The sequence below is a fragment of the Rissa tridactyla genome, chromosome 2 (genome assembly GCF_028500815.1).
Source record: "Rissa tridactyla isolate bRisTri1 chromosome 2, bRisTri1.patW.cur.20221130, whole genome shotgun sequence".
In the NCBI taxonomy this organism is placed as follows: domain Eukaryota; kingdom Metazoa; phylum Chordata; class Aves; order Charadriiformes; family Laridae; genus Rissa; species Rissa tridactyla.
Window position 1 is genome coordinate 28,331,926 of NC_071467.1, and position 20,884 is coordinate 28,352,809.

General features: G+C 39.7%; 1 protein-coding gene across 1 annotated transcript; it reads left to right on the forward strand.

The window, feature by feature from the left end:
* The first annotated feature begins 1,616 nt into the window (after positions 1 to 1,616).
* On the forward strand, positions 1,617 to 19,804 carry CALB1 (calbindin 1). The gene is made up of 11 exons (XM_054191607.1): positions 1,617 to 1,809; positions 2,097 to 2,173; positions 6,877 to 6,951; positions 11,904 to 11,987; positions 12,076 to 12,132; positions 15,107 to 15,184; positions 17,618 to 17,673; positions 17,770 to 17,809; positions 17,904 to 17,957; positions 18,090 to 18,161; positions 18,583 to 19,804. The coding sequence occupies exons 1-11, from the start codon at positions 1,728 to 1,730 to the stop codon at positions 18,694 to 18,696; spliced, it is 789 nt and encodes a 262-aa protein (XP_054047582.1). The 5' UTR covers positions 1,617 to 1,727; the 3' UTR covers positions 18,697 to 19,804.
* Positions 19,805 to 20,884: the final 1,080 nt, after the last annotated feature.

Below are 20,884 nucleotides of genomic sequence, written 5' to 3' on the forward strand. Positions count from 1 at the left end.
CTTTTGCAAGTGTATAATGGTATTTGTGGCTGTAAAACTATTCTGAACACTTTTCACTGATACAAACATTTTTAACCGAAGGGATCAATGATCTGATTCCTGTGTCTTTCATCTTAGCTGCTTTATTCAGCAGCTCTCAAAACACAGACCAACATGATGTATCTCTTGAAGAACTCACAGCCAAACAGCAGCAACAGAATGAGAGAAAGCTGCACATAACAGGTGGAGAAACAGGAGAATGGAAAGATGGAGGGAATCAAGTATAAGGTCTCATGATTACTTAATCACTAGGCCCACATCTTGTTCCATAATGCATACAAGATTTCAGCCACCCAATCTACTGAAATCCCTCTCAGGACGTGTCAGCCATTAACTAAGCATCCACCTCTCATCCTGCTGGGTTATCCATCCCCCTTGGCACTTTGCTGTCTTCTGTTCTGCATTATTCCATCTTTTTCATATCCTTGAGCTATATGTGAGTCTTAACACACTATTGTCCTACTGTTGCTCATGTCAATAACTTAACACATGGAGATTCCCAGGTTTCCTGGCTGTTCTGATCTGCCATCCTTACTATACTACCTACTGTATTTGGCAATATCCTATCAGCCGATCATCTCGGCCATCAAACCGTGCTAACTCCATGTGGCATCTGAGGGATATTACTGGAAGGAGAAAGGCAGTTTCAGTGCTTCAGGGTACCCAGGTAACCTAGTACAATACCATGTTACCCTGTGACAAAAGGAAGATCTTTGGTAAGATGCTCTGTCCCCTCCCACCAACCCACTGCTATAGGAGGGCATGTCTCCAAAGCTGATCTACCAAAAAACATTCTTGCCCAGTCAGAAATGACTGTGGTAGTGTCCCTCACACCTCGGCACTGGGAAGAAAAGAGCTTACCAATGAAGCCTTCCATACTTAATTGTTGGGATGAAATTACCTGCTAGGGCACTATATTCAAGTCTACCATGCCTGTTCCTGTGCTATCTCAATATGGATATCTCAATATCCCATGATATCTTAGTGGGAATATCAATTTAAAGGGTTGTAGCTCTTCAAAGATTAAGTCTGTGTGCAGCTATCTGCAAGTTTCCTTTGAGCAGTGAAAAATGGATTCCTTACGCCCCACATGATTGTCCCATACAGATTTTTTGTACCAGGACACCCTGCAGTGCTGTTAGCCATGCCCTGACACCCAAGACCCTTTCCCAGAGGGAAGCCCGATGGCTCCACCGGTAGATTGTGCTTGCCCTCTGCTTTGCCACGTCTCATGGACACACTTTCCCTCAGCAAGGGACCCGCAATAACTCCTGGGTCACCCACCTCTGATCCCTTTGCTCGGGGGCCTCCACCCGGCACTAGCGCACTCCCCACTCCGACCCACGTTTAGGTCGCCACTGTCCCCGGAGCCCTCAGCCGCGGGGTCCGGGGAGGGTGCCGCCGGGCTGGCCCCAGCCACGGTGCCGCCGGCGGAAGACCCCGGCCCCCCCGCGCCGGGCGGGGAGGCCGCGCCGGGCCCCGTGGAGAGGGAGGGCATCGCCGGGGGGAGTGGCCCGGCCGGGACGGCCCCATAAATAGCCCTCAGCGGGGCGGCGGCGGGAGGAGCCGTCGGAGCCGTCGCCGCAGTCGCCGCCGTCGCCGCGCCGGCCGCGGACAGAGTCAGCACCGCGGACAGCGCCCCCTCCGCGCCCCCTCCGCGCCGCCCCGCGCCCCTCCGCGCCCCCACCATGACGGCGGAGACCCACCTGCAGGGCGTGGAGATCTCGGCCGCCCAGTTCTTCGAGATCTGGCACCACTACGACTCCGACGGTGACTCCTTTTCCCCCCCGGGGCGGCGGGGGCGCGGGGGGCGGAGGGGGGCAGGCCCGCGGGAGGCTGGGGGGGACCCCACCGCTCCCCGCCCGAAAGCAGCCCCGGCCCCGCTCCGCGCCCGCCGCCCCGGAGCCGTCAGGGGCTGGGGTCGGTGCCGGGCGAGGGGCGGAGGGAGCCGCTCCGCCGGGAGGGAGCAGACGGGTCGGAGACGTCCCTGCCAGCGCTGAAGAGCGGAGAGAGTTTGGAGGGAGCGGTGGCCGCAACCATAACTCTTTCTGTTGTAGGCAATGGGTACATGGATGGGAAGGAGCTACAAAACTTCATCCAGGAGCTGCAGCAGGCACGGAAGAAGGCAGGCTTGGTAGGTTAACGTTTTGCCCCATTTTTCTGTCTTCTCCGGGAAAGAAGAGTTTTCTTGAGCAAACTCCGGTGCCCCCGTTCCTTCTGTTCTCTGTTGCCATCACACGGTTGCCTCACCAGGCAAAGGGAAGTAGCTTGGTTAGAAATCAGCAGGTTGCAAATGAAATAAATCATCTGCTTTGGAAAGGCGAGGCCAGGGTCCACCTCCCCGGAGAGCAGGTCCCACTCACACCTTGCCAGGCTACGAGCTGATGCTTCTTACAGTGCTTAAAAAAAGAAAAGTCAAGAAATGTATGGACATTACCTTTTAGTCTTGGATGGGAACTTATCCCATTGCAATTAATCTTACCTGAGACAGATATGTACTGATACTAAGAGAAAGAAAAAAAAGAAAGAGAGAAAAAGAAAGAAAGAAAAGAAAAAACATCACTTCAAGTTAGTTGGACTCTGTTTTAGTTTTGTACCTAATGGGCAGTACGGGCTGAAATGCATTTCTGCCCCTTGGTGGTCAGCAAATAGATCTGCAGATGATTGCTAACCACTTTTTGCCCTTCATCAGTTTTAAACACCAGGAGTATGAATACTGAACCCTGGTAGTTAAAATTGTTCCGAGGGACACCAAAGTTTTTGACAATGCCGCCAAAACAATTCTCTGCATGAGTTATTAAAGCACTAGTTATAAATTTCCTCCAAACCAAACCCGCATGGGAAAAAAAAAACAGAAAGAAGGAAATAAAACAGAGAGAGAATGAAAGGAAAGAGAGGAAAGAGAGAAAGCGAGAAAGACAGAAAGAAAGAAAGAAGAAAGAGAAAGAAATGAAAGATTCCATGTAAATATTTGAATTAAAATAGAAGTGAATCTTTTAAAGAAATAAATTTCATTTAAAACGATTGTTTTCTAAAACAGGCCACTTAGCATCAAACTTGAATTTATAACCTAATGAAATCAATTTAAATCAATCTATCTTAAAAAACTTCTGAAGTAACAGAAAATAAAATGATAATTTAACTGGATGGCATGTGTGCATGGGGGAAATAAATTGCTACTTCATATAAGAATACCTCCAAATTGAGCAATAGCTTTTCAATAATTAACTTTGCTTTACAAATTGCTGTATATTTTAGAAGGAAATGAAAAAAAAATCATATGCATATTAATTTGTTTTGTGGACAATTGTATCTTCTTACTAATTCTGAGTGTGAATTTCATGCATCTGAAAATCTGTCATTGTCCCAGCAATGCCTCTAATGTTACTGCAGTATTGGTACCAGTTAATTCTTCTTACAGCCGCTGGTGTAGCCACTCATTTTCATGAGTGTAAGTAAGTTTAAACTAAATTTAAAAAACAAACCAACTCAAAAAAAACCCACAAACCAACCCAAAACAAACAAAAAAAACCCAGAAAATTGGGAAAGGTGTGTGTTTTTTAGAGGGGGGAAAGAAAATCTATTTTTTATTTTCACAGACAAGACTAAACACAACTTTAATACCTTTCAAGTATTGCAACAGAACAAATCTCTCTTCTGTATTGAAGTGCAGGAAACTTAAGCGTGTCCATTAGAATGGAGATATTAAAGCCTGTGTATATTTAGTATGAATGGCATTCTTAGTTGAAATGCTTATATATTATTCAGTAGTTTAAAAAATAATTAGAAGCTCAAGGAAAAAAATATTTATCATTTTAAGATCACATTCTTTTCTCTCTCAAAGTAAGTGTGCATCTCTTCTTAAAAACAGACTGCTCAGTGTAACACAGAAAAGCCTTATTCTTACCTGCTACAAATTTAATCACTTATGTCTTTTTTTAAAAAAAAAAAGAAAAACCTCTGCCTGTATCTCACACTATATTTTAAAAATGCTCGGGTGTTTAATTAATTAATTAATTAATTTCTCTGATTCAAACCTATTTTTGGAGTGTTCTGCTGAAAAGAGCAACCTACAGTAGCAACATCAAATTCAGTACTTGATCCATTGGTATCCGCTTTTGGTAGATGTTACCTTCATCCCTCAAGTTTTTTTCTGGAGTATGGATTTATGTCATCTTAGGCTTCAAATCTAAGCTGATTCTTGGATCTGAAGGCTCATTTGCCAAACAAGCATCTCATTAGTTCATGTCTTGTCTCACGGGACACTAATTCGGTAGCTTCAAATTTCTCTTCTTTTGCCAGAAGGGACACATTGAGAAACTAGTGTAGGTTATATGTCATTTCCTCGTCTGTCCTTCTTTTAACACCCCCAAGCTTCTTTGTCATCATTAACTTCTGCATTTCAGGTCACTCTCCTGCTCACTATTTTTGAAATATTCAATTATGCATTCTTCATAGCTGGATTTTACATCAGTCATGCCATAGGCATTAAAGAATCACATTGATTCTGTCATTGAATAGGGTGGTTTAACATTTCCCAATATTCTTCCCAACTACAGAACTGTTCTAATTATGTTCTAATTCTAATGCCTTTATTAATCCACTCGGCAAGCTTGTACTTTCACAGTTGCTTTTTCTCAGACGGAGCATGCAGCCTGATTCACGTTAGCCTCAAAGGGCGGATGTGTACTTGGAGGCTTTAGGGCTTGGGCTTTTCTTTGGGAACGCTATGTCTTTTCACTTCATGCACTGTGGTAGAGAATGAATTGATCTGATGTACTTTCAGACATGTTGAAAGAACTGCTTTTTTTTTTAAAGATAAAAGCTGTATGAGTATATAAGGATAGCTTCGATAGCTTCCATTTATTGTGCCCCACGTGTATGCGATACCTTCTCTGTTCAGGTATGCCAATTGCCAAAAGAAACTGTGGGGTACAAGTGACTAACACAGGGGTTGACACAGAGTCAATAGGTGGATCTCATCTGAGCTATTCCACATCTGTTTCTCACTTTCTCTGCATATGGAGACGATGACAATATTTCTCCACAGAAATATGTGATTTAATAGATGTTTATGAACACAGTCATGTGTTTTTTGTAGTGCCATCTATCCTTACATTTTCAAATTATATCAAAAAAAGCTGTTTTCTTCTACAGCTCCACTTGGTTGGATAAGCGTCTCTTATGTTTGAAAAGGGGGGGGACTGAGGCGTGAAGCGCTAGTTTCTTAATCAAGTTTAGCACTAGACTTGGTTAAATCTAGGCAAGTTTTTCTTTGATTGAAAACATTTGTTTGAAGAACGTAACTCAAATGTCATAACTTGATGTCTTCGAACATCAAGCAGCTCAAAAGCAGGTGAAGTGGACACCAAAGACACCCTTTTCTGAGTAACGTACCAGAGGATGAGCATCCTGTTTTAACCTGAAATCAGCTGTGCCTCCTTCAACGCTGTCTGGCACTGCGGAGCTGCTACTAGAAAGATTAGTAAAATATTTAACCAGGACTAATTAAAATCCAGGTGTCTAAATTCTCTGTTCTATCTGCTAAGCAAACTTGTCCCCACTTTGGGATCATCAGATGAAAGGTGACATTGAAGTGCATTGTATTAATAACCACATCTCTAATTAAAGCCGTGGCAAATTACTAGCCTGCCATGGATGACTTTGACAGAAATAGGATACTAGGCCATGATTGTATCATCTACAAGGAACTGACATTTTAGTTAGCTGTGGCAGTTGAAATTTGGGACAAACTACAACAGACTTTATACAGCTGAGATTCCCTGTGTCTCCAGTGACAGAATCACTTAGGTCCTGTATAATCAGACCCATTGTAGCACCTAAACCTTTAATTTCCAAGGACTGCTGTGTCTTCACCTATAATATAACCATAGAATTGTCCATTGTTTTGATATAACTGTATGTCCTGATTCTTGCTTGCATGGTTTTACTAGCTCACACCTATAAGAAGTACAAAGAAAGTCAAAAGTTTAATTAGTATTGAAGGTTGATGGTGGCTCATACCAAAGCAAGGCAAGTCAAGTTGAAGTGTGAAATCAAATATTTAGATATTCACCCCCAAGCCTGGCACCTTTGCTGTAGCCTAGGGTGCGAATAGCCTTTAGCGAACAGATGTAGAGCAGGGACCGTAATTTATATGAAGAACAATTATGCCGGCTTTACTCTGTCAGATTTGACGTACTGCTCAAAGTATTCTCCCTCCTAAATCTGCCTCTCTACATTTCAGCAGTGACATTTTGACTCTGTTTCTATGATAACCAAATACTAAACAGGGAAAAATACGATATCGTGATGAGTTCTTTTTGGGCTTAAATAGCATCCATTGTTCAGGAAAAATCAACTCAAAGACGTGGAAAGGCTATTTTGGTGTTCAGATGTATTATACTGAAATGTTCCTTATTTTGAAAGATCTTGCACTGCCTTCAAGTTACTAATTTGAAAGTGAAAACTGAGAAAATTGACTAATAATTACCTATGAACTTCACTGTCATCCTCTTAAACAAAGGACCTGTTATACACATCTTCCAACACATCTCTCTCTATAATTTTTCATCCTGTAAACTAAAATAGGAGTTCTAAGTATTTAGATGCCAATCATTCACACTGACTATAATATAATTCCTTAGGAAGTAAAATCTATCACAATGACATTATTCATGATAAAAAAAATACTCAATTTCATTTAAACTTGAGGAATCTAGCTGCAGTAAGCCTATTTCGTTAAAAGTAGATATTATTTGGCAACTAATATTCACGTAAGTTTACATATGTTTCGCTGTATCTTAAAGTAATGTTTCTCTCATTGTAACTTTATAGGATTTAACACCTGAAATGAAAGCTTTTGTGGACCAATATGGGAAGACTACTGATGGAAAAATAGGAATAGTTGAGGTAAGATGGTTACTTTATAACAAAAGACTGACACGTTTACTTGTAGAAAATACATTTAGCACCGAACAATGTGAGCATAATATGCAAATATTTTGGATTTTTAGTTACACAGAAAATTTCTCCCTCTGTCTTAAGATCTTTAGTATTTTTTTCACTAACAAGATTTTTTCATTAACAAAAAGTAAGGTGTTCCTAACCCCTCTCCAGACATTTCACTACATTTCATTTAACTTTGCACACTTTATTCAGTACAAATGGGCAGCAACAGCAATTTAGTTTTCCTGCAAAGCTGTTAAGAACTGTATTTTAGAAATTTAAATTGTGAAAGGTAAATTTGATATATTTCTACCTATGATTCTGAACCACTCCTACAGTAAGGATAACACAGAAGCGAATGCAATTGGGCGATCACTGCATGCAGTCTGTTCTAAAAAGCACATACATGGTAAGAGAGCAGGTTAATCATGTCGAAGTTAAACAATATTTTAATGTTAATAGTATAATAGTAATTTTAATAGATCCAGCTTGTGAAAGATCAAGATTTCTTATGAATTCCTTTCTTGAACTTTAACAGAACTTCAGGCAGAAAACTCCCCTGTTCCTTACTCCTACTTTCTAAAGAGGGCAAAGATAACCAGCCCCTTCCTACACATACAGCCGCTCAACAATTAGTTACATATATTAGTATTAGTACATACATATTAGTATTAGTACATACGTATTAGTAACTATAATTCAGGCAACTTGCTAGGAAAGGGGGAACCATTGTGTTTTCTCTTGCTTTCACTGTTCAGCGCTGCAAGTCAAAAAGGAGAGTTTGCTGGGTTACAGCTTGAGAAGTCACTTTTTCAAGCCTAAATCTACGACTCATTTATGTCACTCTGAGTGCAGTGAGACTGCGGTTTTATTATTAAATGCTATTATATATCTTTTTCTGATAATAAGAAATCTGACCTAGAGAGCTAATTAAGAAACAGCTGGAAACAAGCCAGGTCTGCAAAATTTCTACAGTGACTAACTTTGGGTCAGTAACTAATTTTAAAACAGAGGACTGAATAGAATCCGTAAAAGTCAATAGGAAGTATCACTGCTGATATAATATATCATTTGAGGGTATCTTTTCTCCTCTGTCATGTGTCTGAATTGCATACACTTGTTTAAATGTGCATGTAATTATGACTAAACTACCATGGAAATATGAACAGTTTGTTTCACTTGCAGTTATAATTGATTTTTAAAAATTCATGTTTTGACAATACTTAGCATTGATCGAATAGTTCTGCATCTAAAAAGAACTAGTGGCTAGTTGGACTAACGGATTGTTTGGTTTTGGACTAACAAATGCTTCTTCATTTGGTACTGAAGAATCCTATTTAATTTAGTATTTTTGCAGATGTGTAATAACAAGCACTGGATGCAAGAAGAATGCGTAGACAGTGCCTGAAAAAGACTTTCTTGGCTTAGGAAAGAGAACTGGAAGTTTTACCTTTCAAATTCTATTTCTGATTCTGCTATTGACTTAATGGGTAAAGGTGAGCAAATCCGATAGGGCCTGATACGGTGCAGTGCTCACCACCCCCAGTGAAGTGCCAAGCGTGCTCAGCATCCACGGAAGCCATTGAATAGTGAATAGCACACAGTTCAGTGACTGAAGGGACTTTCTCCCTTAATATAGCAGTTTCCCAACCCAATAGCTATATTTTATTTCACTTACATCAGCATGAAGCTTGATTTGGAAAGTGCTGATGGGACTCAGACAAAATGTGTTGTACGTGCAGAGCAGTATGATATTAAAGTTGGTATTTGGACTTGATTCTCCTTCCTTATAAATAAAATGTCCAGTAATTCCAGACTTCTCATATTTCCATAGTGCATGAAATAGTTTTTCTGAAAAAGTTTATGAATGTTGTTTAAAAACATTGTATAGCATCTGTTGTGTATAGCCATTCAGACTCCCAGCCATCATAATGAATACCCCGTGATGGAAAACGTCCTAGTGAATAATGAGTTTTCAGGAAAGGTCTGTTGACTGAGATAAGGAGGAGGCCTGGGTGGCTTCACAGAGGAAGGAGTGGATTTCCAACTCAGATTAAGTGTCGTTTCTGTCTTTGCAAACACACTGCAGTTAGTTCGCTAGATTTTATCCAGTGCCCTCCAGCTAAAGGCAGAGTCTGACCTGTCCACTTGCTTGTCATTGCGTAAGGGACCTTTCTTTCACCTTTTGTACTCATTCAGGCCAACGCTTTCACTAAGATGTGGATGTGAAACCCAAGGTTTCGAAACTCAGGACAGCGGTAATTCCACATTCAAATCATTTGAAGCTTACTCATGCCATAAAAATAACTACTTATTAGCATAAAATATTCTCTGTACTCCTATTCCCTATTATAGGATTTTAAAAAGCAAATTCACTGTTATTAGGTGAAAGGAATTTTAAATAGCATTAAATATCAACAGAATTTACTTAGAGAATGCATTATAGAAAATCGTTCTGATATTGTTTTAAGTACCGAGAGTCTTTTTTTCTGCTAGGTAACCTATAAAGACGTACCTCAGCCTGCAGCTGAGCAGAGAGGACTCAAGCCAGTCTCAGGCTTTGTGGTCGTCCTCGATTACTCACGATGCAGAAATAGCCAACATTCTCCATAAAGGCAGCAGACCTCACAGAAATTCTCACTAAACCGCTATTGCTGCCATACACGAACTCGTAGCGGTCCGCACCCTTATTCAAACATGCTCACAGAGTCCCCTGTGCTTATCCTCACAAAGACGTCGCCATTAGAGACGTCATTAGCACCAGGTTTCCATCTTTCCTCTCTTAATGGTATAGCTGGGACTGGGAAGTTGAGCCTGTTTCCACACAATCTCATCCCTTAATAATGCAGAGTTTTCCACAAAAAGCAATTTAATGCTATTTGATGCATGAGCTTGGAGAACTGGCCTGCCCTTTAGCTATATTGTTTCTATTCCGCTAAAGGGTACAAAAGAAAGAAAACACCAAACACATTTTTTGGCAGAAGCCTGAGCTAATATTGGATATTGAACTACTACATCTTTGTAACATAAAAACCTGTGCTTTCTCCTGAGACTTACAGGGGGCGAAGAGGTATAGCTTAAAATAAGGTAATTTTCTTCCACAGGTAATATATTCTGTACCTCAAATACAGTTTGGTGCTGCTAGTAAGCTGTTAGTGATTCTCTGGAATGTTACTGTTTCACATTTACCCTTGCACCTTGTACTATTTTACTATTCACCAGACTTTATAAAAGGTCCCACAAACTAGGTCTTATTTATAATTTCCACACATGTAAAGCCTTCCTGTTGTCATAATCAGTCCCTTCCCCTTATAACTCCGCTTATTATTATAATCAGTTCTTCCATTCCGTGTTTGTTGTTAAGTGGAAATATTGATTTACTCTAAAAATCAAAGCTCCCCTGTGTTGGGAGAAATAAAGAAATTTTTCCCTAAATCAGTACTGAGTTACACACAGTAACAGCTACTACATACATATGAACATGTACTTACCCACACATGTATATGCTATTTATAATGGAGTAGGTTTTGAAAGCTGCTGACAAACACACATTGTTTAAGTTGATTGGGTTTGGTGTTCGGCCATTTAGAAAAAGCGCTCAGAACACTCTGATGGCCCTGACAGTCTGTCATCAGCTGCTCCATCTCCCTGTGGAGAGCGCTCTGATGTGTCTTTTTAGTTGTACCAACACTTAAAGAATATAACTGATTCCTTGCACAGATAATTTCAGAGAAGCAAGAGATCTGTCTCCATCCCCTTGTTGTGCCTGCAGAGTGAGACGGAGAGCTGAAGTCACCTACGGCGCTGTTAGAACCCAAAAAAAACGCCTGAGCAATTAGGCAATAACACTGAAATAGACAGAACAAGAGATTTGAGGGTGTGAAATAAATGCAGAAAACCAAAGATTTGAATCAAAATTTTAAGATGGGGCTCCAGAAAGTCTGCAGATGATATTTTTCACAAAAGAATGCAGCTAAGAAATCCGTCTTTCTCCATTTTCTCTTCCTTGTAAGCACAGCTGGTCTATTCTTCAAGTAGAAAGTTTTCTTTAATCAAAACACATTTCATACATTTTGAGGACAGAAAAAAAATATTGGGCTTTTGTTAAAAACAAATCATGATTTTACATTAAATTATACAGCATACTCTCCATCTTCTACATTTGTCACTTGCCAAAATTGAGTTATAGTAAATGAACGTTTTCAATAATCAGTACAATAATGTCTGATTTTAAAAAAGCCTTTTGTAGAGTTGAGGCACTGGAAGAACCACCCCTGATTTTGCAGGGCTAAAAGCCCTTTTGATTTCTTTCTGATATTTATAGCTCTTCTTGAACACATCTTTGTGCCTGACAAATGCTCACCAGTTGCCATCCCCTTACCCTTCCCACTTTCTTTTTTTTTTTTTTCTCCTGGCTTTTCCATGTATTTTTCTGTTTACCTTACACGTGTTCTTCATGTCAGTGTTCCTCTCTCCTCTTCCTCAGTGTCTGTGAGTAGTCTATTTTCATCACTTTGTTAATTCATGGTCCTTCACATTTATCCTCTAAACATCCTTGCGTTATGCTTTCCCTTCATGCCGATTCCAAGGTTTTCACCACCGATCCTAACTCTGCAGGGGTGAACTTTTTTCCCCTCTCTCACCAGCTATCCCTTCAGTAAAGTGCTGTTTCCCTCCCTTCTCTCGGACCTCAGTTCTGTTTGACCTTGGTGAACGTGGCAAAGCTGCAAGCCAGAAGCCTTTCAGAGGCATCTTCCAAACATTTGAGCTAACAGGATGAAGCTCCTTGTGGGGCCAAAATAGGGCAGTATGAGCACAAAGAATTCCATACTCTTTTAACAAGTTTCACATTCTTTTACAGGCTCAGCTGGCCTAATGAAGAATCAAAATTTAATCTTTCTTAAATTCTGTTACAGCTTGCTCAGATATTACCGACGGAAGAGAATTTCCTGTTGTTCTTCAGGTGCCAGCAGCTAAAGTCAAGTGAAGACTTCATGCAGGTACAGTATGAAAAGTTGCCTTTTGTAAAATCACCCGAGACCCGCTTGCCATAAATATATCATTAAAGCATTCACATTCTGATTGCAGACATGGAGAAAATATGACAGCGACCACAGTGGCTTCATTGATTCTGAGGAGCTCAAGGTAAACCGACACTTATGAGTAGGCATGACATGAGACCAGGCGTTGGATTACAGCCATCTGTTTCTTCAGATACCCACCCGTTCATGTTTTTGCATTTCAAACATGACGGGAAAGCAATATGATTAGCTGATGTTTTTATCGCCAGCAAATTATTTAAAGTGAAACTCTAATCCGATCAATGTTTTTTAAAGCGTGCTTTAATTCAGATCAATGTTTGTCTCAAGTGACTCAAGGTAGTGGGTACTCTAGCTTAGAAGTAAGAAAGATTAAGAAAGCAAGATAGGCCTCTGAAAACTATGTTGTTCTTTTTTTTGGTATATTAGGGACGAGGGATGTTTTGTTGATTTTTTCCCTAAGGGCATCACTACCATTAATCACTATGCTGCAGCACAGATCATGCTCTTTCAAGTATCCTGTAAGCCTACAGTTCCCTGTAATACTGTTAGGCTAACACAACTGGAATTATGTTGCCCCTGCTTGGTTAACTTGGTGGGATTTTGGTATCAGCTTGAATATGCACAAAATAAGAGCATAATCGAGGTTATTCCATTAGCCACCTCAGCCTTGCAGAGTTAACAAACCTTAAAACTAGAGTCAGAAAACTAACAGAAATTTGTAAAGGCTGAATCCCAGCCTTACAGAACCACAGAGGGGTTGGAAGTGACCTCTGGAGGTCTCTGGTCCAACCCCCCTGCTCAAGCAGGGCCACCTACAGCCAGTTGCCCAGGACTATGTCCAGATGGCTTCTGAGTATCTCCAAGGATGGAGACTCCAAAACCTTTCTGGGCAACCTGTGCCAGTGCTCAGTCATTCTTACAGTGAAAAAGTGTTTCCTGATGTTCAGAGGGAACCTCACATGTTTTAGTCTGTGCCTACTGCCTCTTGTGCTGTCACTGGGCATCAGCCTGGCTCCATCCTCTCTGCACCCTCCCTTTAAGTATTTCTAGACATTGATGAGGTCGCCCCAAGCCTTCTCTACTCCAGGCTGAACAGTCCCAGCTCTTTCAGCCCTTCCTTGTAGGAGAGGTGCTCATGTACAGCAGACTCCAAGTACCATTGGACCAAGTACCAAGACTCCAGGTACCATTTTCCACAGTTCAACTGCACTTGATGCCTTACTGTAGCTTTAAATTCAGTTCACAGCAAGAGAAAGACCTAGTGGTGTTTATCCATCTAATTTGGACTATTTTGCCCATATGTGGTATTCTAAAGAAGAACTACATAAGCTTTATTAACTAAAGCACCAGGAGATCAAATTGTCTGAAATCCTTACAGCTCTTCTGTTCAGAACAGGAATCCACAACAGACAGTTCACATCTGTTTTCCTTTTCCCTTCTTTGAGTTTGGTATCTGTGTGACATTTGCCGAGGGTCCTACCTCAAGGTAACCCTCATGCAGATGAGCCCATTCTTCTGCTGTCTGGTGGCAGCAGGTTGGTGTATCTAAAGTTCGTAGCATCAGGAGGAGGCCATGCACGTACCACTTGAGAACTCTCCAGCTGTTAGGCGACGCCTTAAGGACTGTTGCCAGCTGCTATCATTTAAAATAGACTTAAAAAGGCGGGGCTGACTGAGGACCAGCTGAGGAAGGAAGACATTTTAACTGGATCCCTAATGGCCCTATCTCTCTTGTGCTGCGAGATTTTGTCCGCCTCAGAGAAACAGGCCATTTTAACATATTGAAAATAAGACATAAATGTCCAGTTTTATTTTTAGATCAGTATTTCTTGATAAGCCCAAACATTTTAAGTATTTGCTATATGAGGAGGACACCATACACCCACTCACAACTTTGTAAGAGAAATTTAAGCTGGAAATCAGGAAAACTTTCTAACAATAGTAACGGCAGTGGAATACGTTGCCTAAGGGGGAGGCAGACTCTCCATCACTGCCTGTATTTAGGAAAGGTTTGGCAATAGCTCAGATCAGACAGTAACTCAGGAAGTTTAGATGTAGATGCTCCTGTCTTGAGACATGGAGATGGACTGGACAGCCTTTCAATGCCCTTTCCAGTTCTATTTTCCATGAAAGCACACAATATTAAACATGCCTCCATTTGCAACATTTCAGTCATGCTCTTTGTATACAAGCTACCAGGCAGGCCTTCCACCGTGGAGGGGGCCAGACTGGAAGAACTATAGCGGGTATTAGCCATCTGACTATTGACATGGTTGCATTCAAGTTCAAGAATGTCATCTATATACAAATAGATTTTCTTATGAGCTACCCCATTTTCTGTCTTGAAATGTGGCCCAAAATTCCACGAAGACAATGACACCCCAATTGATGACAGTAATTAGGTACCTCATCAAGCATTGACAGGCATATGAACATCTCAGATCTAGTACAGAAATTTAAACCACTCAATGGATGGAAATAATCTTATTTTTTAAAGTACAAATGGCTGGTGTTTAAAGTCATGTGATAACCATATCAAATTCTCATTCAAAAAAGACCCACTGAAACTGGCTGCACACTTTTAAAATAGAAGGTAGGAAGGAGCCACATAAGTTAACATTCACTTCTAGCACCGGGTACTGCCATAGGCAAGGAGAAAACTTGATTAATCATTGATCTTTTCTGTAAAATTGTTCCTATGTTGGAAGAAGTGATTAGGCATCCCAGTTTTCAAGGAGACTCAAGGTTAATTAGTTTAGTTTACTGACAGAGCTGATTAGGAAGCAGTAATACTTGAAAGCCAAACTATTTTTTCCAAAATCACAATACAAAAAACGGCATACAATGCAGAAAGTTTTATGAGTCACTTTTTCCAAATAAAACTTGAATTGATCAAAAGAAACTGTTATGTTCTTAGCTGTTAATCACCACTTCTTTTCATACTTATTTGGAACTTCAGCAGTAAATACTAAAGTGGGAGTAAAATAGTATTTCCCATTACTTTAGTCAGAAGTTAGCAAGTCAAGCATTTTATGCTGTAGATAAAAGCTCACCTATTACTCCTCTTATTTTAACAGAGCTTCTTGAAAGATTTACTACAGAAAGCAAATAAGCAGATTGAAGACTCAAAGCTAACAGAATACACAGAAATAATGGTAAGATTATTCACAGGCATATTTCATCAAGACTGGACTAATCCAAACTCTCTTTATCTTTAGCCACTGGAAGGCTCCAAATGACTTAGAGCTCCACCAGGTCCAAATTAGGCTAACTATGTCATTGCCACAGAGAAACGACTGTGGCATCGAGCACTGCAAGTACTTTGGCAGCTACAGAGCTTTTGATGGGCAGTGTTCAGTGCTGCTTAAAAAAAAAAAGCTCAGGAATTTTCAGTCTTCTTAGTGTTTATATAATATCAGTCCACACCATGCTATTTTCCCCTGTTACGCTTCCCTGTGCCATTAGTTGTAAAATTGAAGTCTTCACAGTTGATAGGAGAAAAATTTTACCTGTCATAATTACGTTATTTGGGGTTACTTTCTCTCTTTTGCCTTCTTTCAGTGCTGTAGTGTCTGTTTAGTGTCTGTCTCTTGTTTTAAAAGCCATCACTGTACAGTGGTCTTTCAGACTTACAAACATCTCATTCTTTCCTTCTCCCCCACTTGAAGGAGAAACAGATGTTTTAGATAAACACTAGGACAAAACTGTCACCTCCCTGGCCTTAAATCAGCCCATCCTTGGGGTGCTCCTCCCACCCCATAGCTATGATGCTCCATGGTATGGACCGGTATTGGCTTCTGAGTGGAGGTTTCAAGAAAAGACAGACTCAGAAGTCTTGTCTTCAGGAAATGTGTAACACTACATTGTTTTGTTTTACCAGCTTGTTTTCATCATAAAATATTTTTAGCAATCAAAAATGTGCTAGTTAAACACACTAGCCCTCAAACGGGCCTGAGAATGGCTCATCCAAACTTGTGTTTCTCCTGGAAAATGCTGGTTTGTTGCACAAGTATAAACCATTTATCTAGAATTGTCACTGTTTATTCACTGGTGAAGATAACATATATCCTTTTAATGCAGGGAGCTTTTTAACCTTCGTCTTAAAGCGTGCTCTAAGTTCTGGGCTCTGCAGAGAGACATAACGACAAAGAATTAACAGCAGTAAGAAATAAAGCATAAGGCCAGCTCTCTCATAATCTCCTCAGAAACTAGAAAAGACGACTAATAGAAAACATATGGTCCTGAGCAGCTGCCGGCAAGCACAGCCAGCCACTAACAACCCATCAAAATACAAAATATGTTGACTTCACAGCTGCTGCTTACCTCCCCCAAATGCAAATCTCCTTTCACGGGAAATGCATCTACAGATGCTTTTATACAAGGAGAGGAAGTGTTAAAAGCAACCAGGGTGTTACGGAGAAATAAATGCTTATAGAATTGGTCTCTTTTCTGGTCTCCTTTGCCATTTATTGTGTATTAACCAAGTGAAATTGGTTCTTTTTTCATGGCACTAATTCTGCCTTTAAAAGGATATACACTTCTCTCAGTACAGGATGCCGCTTTCCCTCTTATCTAAAAATTACATCTAAAATTACTGTGATTGAAAGTGATGGGATGGAGCGTAGGTGGTGGTGTTTTCAGTACAATGTCTAACAATTTTTTGTACAGTTTGCCGCTTTTGTGACTCTTTTATACAGCAAAGGCAAAATAATACTTGAAAGTAGAAAAATGGAGCTATACAGACATAAAAACTGGGAGAGGAAGGCCCACGCAGGTGTAATATCTCCATCGACTTCTAATAGCGAATATAAGCTGCTTGTGCCACTCAAGCAGCAGGAGCTCACGCTTTCAAGGGCTCAAAGGAAAACACTTTAATACAACAGGATGATTAAAAATTATTAGAAAGAGTATTCACATATTTTGTCAAATTACGTTTATAATTAAATTATAGAAATAAATATATTATTATTTGGAGACACTTAATTTCCCATTTTCATACCATCAACAAAATGTGATCATCTACAGCGTCTGTTCACTCTTTTCTCGAAATATATCACAGAAACAGAATGTGATCTTTACTTAAATATTTAGACCTAGCAGCCAATTGAATGAAATGTCTATTATTTTCTAAGGAATTGAATGCCTTGGATTCTATTGAACTTTAGCTTACAGTTGTTTCACCTTTATGAATGGAGAATAGTGATGTTAGTATCAGATCATGACATGAAGTCAAAAGTAAAATGTTATCACGTCAACGCTCCTTTCGTGTATAAATAATTACATGCGGGTGACTCACACAGGACATTCATCACTGTAGGCAGGTTAAGACCTACCTTACAGTAGTTTAATCTGAATTCTTCATCTGGTTTCTTATCAAGCTTTTGCAGTAGAGTTAATTACTATAAATTACTTCTTCAGTACTTTAAATACATGTGTAACACAGCAAACGTGACAGATAAAAACACGGGGGCATCGTTTCAGCGTGAAATAAAGGCTAAATTTCATTGAATTTAAGTTTTCCAAAGACGTGTTTTCTTCGTTATGCTGATTAATTTTGATTAGTAACGTAAAATTATATATTCTTTCAGCTTAGGATGTTTGATGCAAACAATGATGGAAAGTTGGAGCTTACTGAACTGGCCAGGTATGTCTTCTGTTTCTCTTCAGAACAAATATTATGTACCGTTTGCTGTTACGGAAACAGCTAAATATTTTGACCCTGTTTTTTTTCTCTCCAAAGACTACTCCCTGTACAGGAAAATTTTCTTATTAAATTTCAGGTATGAAAATTCACATTGTTAAGGTAACCTGGTACCATCACACATAACTGGTGTCACTAATGGATATTTTTTTTTTCTTCATTTTGGCATTTAGGGTGTCAAAATGTGTGCAAAAGAATTCAATAAAGCCTTTGAGATGTATGATCAAGTAAGTCTTCAAAAAACCTTTTTATTAACTGCTTTGTTTGATGGCACTTATTTTCCGAATTTGTGGAAAACTAGTCATATCCTCTGAAACGAAAAATAAATGTTTAAAATTATCTTCAATGTTTTTTTTCAGGATGGCAATGGCTATATAGATGAAAATGAACTCGATGCACTACTGAAGGATCTCTGTGAAAAGAACAAAAAGGTAATCCTAGAGGGCTTTTTTCCCCTTAGAGATTAGATTTAATTTGGATTTTAAGGACACTTTAATCCACCCAATTAAGATAAATATAGAGCTTCTAAGTCATGGCTCCCGAAGTCACAGTACAGCTAAAAATGCTGGCAGAAGTCATAGCAGTGTAAATCCTGAACTAGGGGAGTTGTGATTACATAGTGACACTGTCAAAAGCTCGCTTCTGAGACATCAGCTTTCGGCAATCTAACATACGGCTACAATATGGATAAAATGCAAATACATAAACAACATTTGCAATGTGTTACTGTTGGACGAGCTGAGAATACCCATTTTATTTTTTTTTTTGCCCCTCGTTTTTTGCCGTTTGAAGCAGACTTGTTCATGCTGGTAACTAAACAGGATTATAAAGCATTATCTGTTCTTTAAACAGGAATTAGACATTAACAACCTTGCGACATACAAGAAAAGCATCATGGCCTTGTCCGATGGAGGAAAGCTTTACCGAGCAGAACTGGCTCTTATTCTCTGTGCTGAGGAAAACTAGAACTCTCCTGTCATGTCCACTTAACTAGTGATGTACTCTATCTACACAATAACTGTGCACTATAAGGGAGTAGGCTGTATTTTTAAACTGCATATAGAAAATTAGCCAGGATGTGTGGCACATTCCTTTCAGTTTGTTTCTATACTGTTTGTAATGTACAGTTTTTGTAACAATAAGATTGATAAAGAGAATGTCTATGTTTGGGCCAGTCTGTATATTCAAAAAGAAACTAAAATATGTCGGGGTTTATTTTGGTTTTGGTTTTTTTTTTTTTTTTTGGCTTTCATAAACACGGCTGGAAAAAAATTAAACCTGCTGACATTGCTGTGGTCATCATATCCTTTGACACTCGCAACATTTCTTGTTGAACTACACAACAAAAAGGCCTACAGATATTTTTCCCCATTACAGCTAAATGTTTTTTTTTTAAATGAAAAACATGAATTCACATTAAATATGATCTAGGTCTGAAATAGGAAAGAGATGTTGGCATGTTTGATTTCCAAAATTTAACAAGCCACTAAGAAATATTTTCAGTTGTCAAACCAAGCACTTACAGGTCTGTGCTCTCTGCAGTTTTTCAATTACTCTTCTCATTACGAACTCATAGCGTATAGACAAAGCATTTATCCAGGATAGATCTCCACGCAGTAGTTGACAAAAATGTAGCGTTTTCACTCTAGCTGTTTAACTTTACTGAATTTAAACACAGGCACTTCAGAAATAAATGCCTTTAATCTGTCTTGGAATCCTGGCTAAATGACAGGTAGTATAGGTAATACACAGATTAACATATGATATTGTAAGTGTACCTTTCATGATTATTGCTGTGTCAGAGAATATGACAATCCATTTTCTAAACTATTTTCACATTTTGCAGGTTATAATTATTCTAGTAAATTGCTGTTTTTACATCATATTCTGTGTAATCTATAATTAAATTTAATATCCTAAGATTGTTGGTGTCTAGTTTGTCTATCTCCTGGATTCTTTTTTCTGTACCATGTAAAGGAAAAAAATATTCAAAAAAAATGTGCCTCCTTGGATCTTACGCTGAATTACTAACCTATAATAATAGTATTAAAATTTAACGCTAAATGAAGCAAAAGACGTAGTACAGATTTTATACCAATTTAGTAATTTATTTTACATGGTGGGCTCTGCTTGTTACTATGCTAGAGAGGTATTTTTTAAACGGGAAACTGTAATATGGATACAGCCCTGTCTTCTTGCATCTTAATGTTTTTTGGCCTGGCTCCCTTTTTACTTTACCCCGATTTTATGCCAGACAACTCCATGAATGTCCAGGCCGTTGCTCCCAGTACGTACTGGTGTACGAAGGAAACTGGGCTGTCTTAAAGCCAATAAACCCATGTTGCCTCCATATACAGCTGTTTCAGAAGCAATTCCAGGTTAGCAGATTAGCTATACACAACTTCTCAAATGCATCTCCGTGTCCTATTTAGCAAGCAGAAGCAAATGCATTTTATTTGAAATGTGTCTCAAACAATGAGGCTCGGATCCTTCAAGATTACAGTCACCGAACTCCCACTGAAATGAATCCTTGAACTCCTCAGGTGAACTCAGGCAACTAAATACCATTTTAGGAATGGTCTAATGGCCTTGGGCTCCCTCCAGTCTGAGCCTCGGGAAGTTAAGGAGCAGGTGGTGCAGGATGGGGCCTTGCTGAAAAAAGCCGCAAAAAAACGAAAGTAAGATTAGCTCCTTCTCTCCGCTTTACTCTCACTCCACGCACAGTGATTTGACTACTCATCGGCTTGTTCTCCTCTTTTCTCTATGCAATGTGAAATACAACTGTGTATGTTAAGTGAAGAAACAGTGAACCTGCCTATCAGTACAATAAATGATTGACATTGTTCATACTGTGCACTTGAACCCCTGGATTTTGATTTATTTTAACATTTTTAAAGTGTAAAGAAAAAAAAACCGCAAACTTGCATGTAAAAATATGATGTGACTGTTTGCCAAAATCATTACAGCGGAAGAAAAAAGTGTTTAAAGCGTTTTGACAAGAAGTCGTCACAGAAACCGCAATCTGTCTTCCTGAACATGAGTAAAGTTACCTGTCACAGGTCTGTCCTGAAGCCACCCCTCCACCACTGCTGCTGCCCACCAGCTGGCTCTGCCGCCGAGCGCCACACCGAAAGCACGCCTCAGTCCCCCACAG

Coding starts and splice junctions, on each gene's coding strand:
- CALB1 (XM_054191607.1), top strand. CDS start 1,728: ATGACGGCGGAGACCCACCTGCAGGGCGTGGAGATCTCGGCCGCCCAG. Junction 2,174..6,876: donor CACGGAAGAAGGCAGGCTTG/GTAGGTTAACGT, acceptor GTAACTTTATAG/GATTTAACACCTGAAATGAA. Junction 18,162..18,582: donor TCTGTGAAAAGAACAAAAAG/GTAATCCTAGAG, acceptor TTCTTTAAACAG/GAATTAGACATTAACAACCT.